The 5115-nt window shown below is 30.4% G+C and overlaps 1 protein-coding gene across 2 annotated transcripts in view; it reads left to right on the top strand.

The window, feature by feature from the left end:
- Positions 1-2970, top strand: part of Dak1 (cytidine/uridine monophosphate kinase Dak1) — a 4276-nt gene extending 1306 nt beyond the window's left edge. The window contains exons 2-3 of one of the 2 annotated variants that reach the window (XM_018459789.1): positions 796-1070; positions 2742-2970. In XM_018459789.1, coding sequence (XP_018315291.1) covers positions 796-1070; positions 2742-2874 — 408 coding nt within the window. In that variant the 3' untranslated portion in view covers positions 2875-2970. Of the gene's footprint in view, positions 1-795; positions 1071-1150; positions 1447-2741 lie in introns of those variants that run through there. The other variant, XM_018459790.1, reaches the window with a different exon arrangement.
- The last annotated feature ends 2145 nt before the right edge of the window (positions 2971-5115 follow it).

Below are 5115 nucleotides of genomic sequence, written 5' to 3' on the forward strand. Positions count from 1 at the left end.
TTTTATTTTTTAATTTTCCGGTATTTGTAAATATGGTTACTGCATTATTTTTGGATAAACAGGTTAAATAGAGTTAAATGAAATGTGTTCGATTAAATGAAACGTTCGATTAACCAAATGAATGGTTCGATTCGCCCTTTTTATACGAGACGTATATCCGTAGAACAACAACAAATCCACGGATTCGAAGAAGTAAGGAGGGATCTAACTGTTTTTCAAAGAGTTCGGAATTCCTTTGATAGAAGAATAAGGGCCTGCATATGTGCTGAAGGTGGTCATTTTAAACATTTAATTTAATCTGTTACACATTTCATTTAACTCTATTTAATCTGTTTATATTTATCCAAAAATATTGCAGTAACCATATTTACAAATACCGGAAAATTAAAGAATACAAAGTTTAAAAATAAAACATGTAATTATGTTGAAACACTGTGAAATAAATTATAATTCTAATTTATGAAAAATATATATATATAAATTCAATTTTTTAACATAAAAGTGGTTATAACTCGGAAACGACTTATTTCCGGACCTATGTTTATATAGCTTTTTTCCTCCTTTTTGGCTCCTCTGAATCACCTCCTAAAGTATATTGGCCTCGATTTTTTGGATACCCTGTATATATATATATATATATACATACATATATTACACATATGTATGCACACGTACGTATGGTTGTATGTATTACATTACCATATACTTTAAGATTGTACATGCTTCTCTGACAATTAATTGTAGGCTATGGACTTTGCATATAGTTATTTCATGTATGGCGTATGTTGATGACAGGTGATGGCTGACAAAGTTATCCTCAAGGGCGTAATATTCTGCGAGTGCAGTGAAGAAGTTTGTACCCAGCGTTGCCTGAAACGTGGTGCCAGTGGAAGTGGACGCAGCGACGACAATGAGCAGTCTTTGGTCCTGCGTCATCAAACTTATTTGAAAAATACTTTACCCATCATAGAAATGTATGAGCAGCAAGGTTTAGTTTATAAAGTTAATTCTATGAAAACACCAGAAGAGGTCTTTCAGGACGTTGCAGAATTCTTTCCTAAGATAGGATGGTAATAATAACAATGGTTCTGACCATTTCTTTTTAACAAGTTAAATATTGTTGGCGCAATAATTTATTTTTATTTTATAGGATAGACATTGTCATATGGGATAGCACCTATATTTTATAGATTTTCTTTATTTTATGGAAAAGTACAGATTTACCTAACTTTATCACTGGTGTCAGTATTTTATCTCAATTTTTTTAATACGTTGCAGCTTATATACTGCAAAAAACATTCCTTTACAAATGTATAATACAATGTGAATGGATAATGATGTCAACAATTGGAATTCAAAATCTGTAAATATTCTGCCAGAATTGTTAATAGCGATCGGCAGTAAAAGTTCTTTGATACAATCTTATATACATAGCATCATACGCGTTAGAATACATAGCTTATATATTTATAAATAAATATTTAAGCAGTATGTTATTATTGTATCAATTGAAAATTTAATAATCGTTAGAAAAAAATCGCATATTAATGTGTGAAATGATAAAAGAGAAAATTATATCATGCGTTTTTTAACTTATACATATGTAAAAATATATTTATAAAATTAATGTGTTAAGGTATTTTATTTCAAAGTCCCACCTTGCTATTTTCCTTTCAAGTTAATGCTCAAATAATTAATATAATGCTATTTATAATATTTCGGGAGTGAATACAAATATTCTTACAGATTTCAACATTAATTCTACGTTAAAAAATATTTTTAATTAACTGGCTCTTCACTAATCGCCGCAATCATATTGGATCGTGACTATAAGCGAGAAATGACACGTTGAAGTTTCTTATATGTTATTTGTAAAGAAATTTTTGATAAAACAAAATAATGAGATTACATTGAAACACTTGTAAAAATTGACCGAAGCTATTCTTATCTCCCTTCGACATTAGTAAATAGTCATAAAAAGCACGTGAAGTGAAAATACGTCTATTTACTATCTGTTAGAAGAATAAAGAGCTGTGGCCCTTTTTGACAAGGCTTTTAAAGCAATCTTATTATTTTGTTTTATCAAAATTTCTCTTTTTTTTACAAATAACATGCAAGAAACTTTAACACGTCATTTCTCGCTTATGACGATTGTTAATAAAAATGGGAACTTCTTGCTACAAACAATATGCAAAGGATCAATTTTTTTATCTCTCTCTCTCTCCATTTATTAATCATTAAAATTATTTTAGTCGTTAAAAATGCATGAATATGGAACATGTGTAATCTAGAATCAGTGAATTATAAACTGATGTTAATCATTTTAAATTGCTCACAAAATGCCATTATTTACTCTTATCTGTAAAATATTTTTTTCTTTTCCTCGAGCACACATTCAGGGTAAATGAACTTAAACTTGTTTACAAAACCTTTATTACTTTTACTATCGCAAAAAGATTTAAAATTCACAAAAAATAATATCGCGAGATGTACTTTAATCGGTCACAATGCGTGAAGGTGACGGACAGATATACAATGTCCTCTTATCATTAATCGAAGTTGATATGCTTTTTTAATATCTCGTTCAATAGGTGAAGATAACGGATAAAGCGATTATCATGAAATGTCCATCGTGATTACAGTGGGGATTACAGTTATTAAAATGTTCAGCAAACATAACGTAACATTCACGTGTAATGTGATTGAATCATAGCGTATCTCCTGCAATTATTTGTTTACAGGCACCGATGTTGGGCGAAGCTGATTCTCCGATGTGGGCCTCACGAAAGTTCGTTCACGTTACATTTTTCGACTACAGTGTCGAGAAAGTCGAATACTGGTCAATGTCCCGACGAGCAATCACATATTACGTAGAGGGGACTACATTTACAGCAGCCGGGGGCGAATTTCTTCACGAAACGATGCCGGTAGAAATTCGTACGGCGACTTGACGAGAAATTTCGACAACCGAGCAGCGTTTAAAGACTTTGGCTATGGTCCACTTGATGCTACAAATGCTACTTTCAAGCGTTTTTTAATTGATCAATTAATAAAATTCTTCCTTTCGATTGATCAATTAAAAGCTTCGAAGCATTTGTAACGCCAAGTGGATCACACCCTTTGTGTGTTTCTGTACAGCTTTTATATTAACCTATTTTAGTAAATAGTTAAATAGTAAAATAGTTAAATAAGAACGCGTATGAGAAGTATGGAAGGATGAATGAGGTAAGAATATTGTAAACCAAGTCCCCTTCTTGGCTATGTAAATAGTGAAGTGTAATAAATTCTATTCTATTTCATTAACCTACTTTAGTCTTAGTCGTATTCTAGTTGAAACAATAAAAATATAGTAAACGCTATTTGATGTGTTTATTATTAGTAGTACTTTATTCAAACTCATAAAATTAAAGTTCATTGTACGATTATGGTATAATGTAACAGAAAAAAAACAACAATGCTCAGATAACATATACTTATTTTCTAGAATATCTCTTCATGATATCTTTTAGATATCCTTTATGGATGTTCCAAAAGATGTCTTTATATCTGCATGACATTTTTTAGATATGTTGTCTGGAAAAAAATGTTATTTTCTAAATCAATTATATTAAGTTACTTAACATTACTAAGTTACTTTCTAAATCTTAAATTGTCTCGAATTTTTAGCAAAGTATCGTTTTAATCGAATTATTTATTTTTAAATTTTTATTTCTTTAATTTATTTTATATATTATTATTACTATTTTATTAAGTGAAAACGAACCGAGAAACGTTCAACATAAATGAGTGAAGAGGGTCATATTTGATTAAAGCAGATATTAGTGGCTAATAATATATTGTGTAAATTTTTATAACTTTGAACTAGAAATTTTGTAAAAATTCACTATTAATAAGAACTTAAAACAAAATTTTAATTACCCGGATGAAAATGTTATACTTTATTACGCCTTAAAATATTATACTTGCGCAACTATCGACTATCGATGATATGCACCAGAATCTTAATTTCTATTGATTATCATATCCAATATTAGCCTTGACCTAACATGTGTATGTTTAGCGTAAATGAATGAGATAAAAGAATCCTTAGTCGAGTTACTGAATGTATGTATGTACATACAAACGGCTGCGTTCTGTGTATATCTTTGATGACTACATGCACTCGTTTCAAATCTATAATTAAAACAGTAACCGATAGATCGAACGAATGCAAGGCTGCGGCTATAATCTTCGCAAAAACGGCATCAGATTCATCAAAAGCAATTAAGGAATTCTTCCCGCTCTCTTTTTCTTTTCTTTCGAAACTTCCTAGATTATTTTTGGCACTCTAGCCGAAAGTTGCGTTTCGCAACCCTTAACACTTCGTCTTGTAAGTTGAACTTTCGAAATTTCAAAATGAAATAAAATTATGTGATTTAATACAAGAGACGACGTTCAACCGACTGTTTTCTTAAGAGTGCACATTGACTTCGAAAATTCGAAGTTCGGCTTCTCATAAATTTCAGATCTTGCATCACGGCATTTTGACTCCAGGCGATAAAACGCCTTTCTTTTTTAACCTTTCTACGATGAATAAATCAGAAGGTGATTGACATATCGAGAATCCACGAGATTTAAAGAGGTGTGCATCAAAACGAAGTTTAATGACCTGGTTGAATAATTTCAACTGCACTAGGGCCGCCAATCCGTTATTTTCAGTAGAAAAAAATAAACACAAAGTATGCAGGAAATAGCTACTGTCCATGTTCGATAGATAAAATTTAATATCAATGGAATTCGTAAAATATAGAACCACTGAATAGAATTTATCAAGTCAAATATTGATACCTTACTTTCAAAAAGCATTAAAATTGTGTAACAAATAAAAGATAAATTAGTCCACTAGCTATATATATATATATATATATATAAAACAAGATTTATCTATTTCTCAAAACAGATAATTTGTTAACCTTATGCTCATAATATAAGATTCCATTCCAACTGTTGACATAAACTTCCATAATATCTTCTTTAATAAAATAAAAGCAGATAAAACTCATGTTGAAGTACACATATATACAGGGTGTTTCCAAATTAAATGGCAAAACTTCGGGAGCGTGTAGAGGAGTAAAA

The sequence above is a fragment of the Mycetomoellerius zeteki genome, unplaced genomic scaffold, assembly GCF_001594055.1.
Source record: "Mycetomoellerius zeteki isolate Tzet28-1 unplaced genomic scaffold, Tzet1.0 scaffold865, whole genome shotgun sequence".
In the NCBI taxonomy this organism is placed as follows: domain Eukaryota; kingdom Metazoa; phylum Arthropoda; class Insecta; order Hymenoptera; family Formicidae; genus Mycetomoellerius; species Mycetomoellerius zeteki.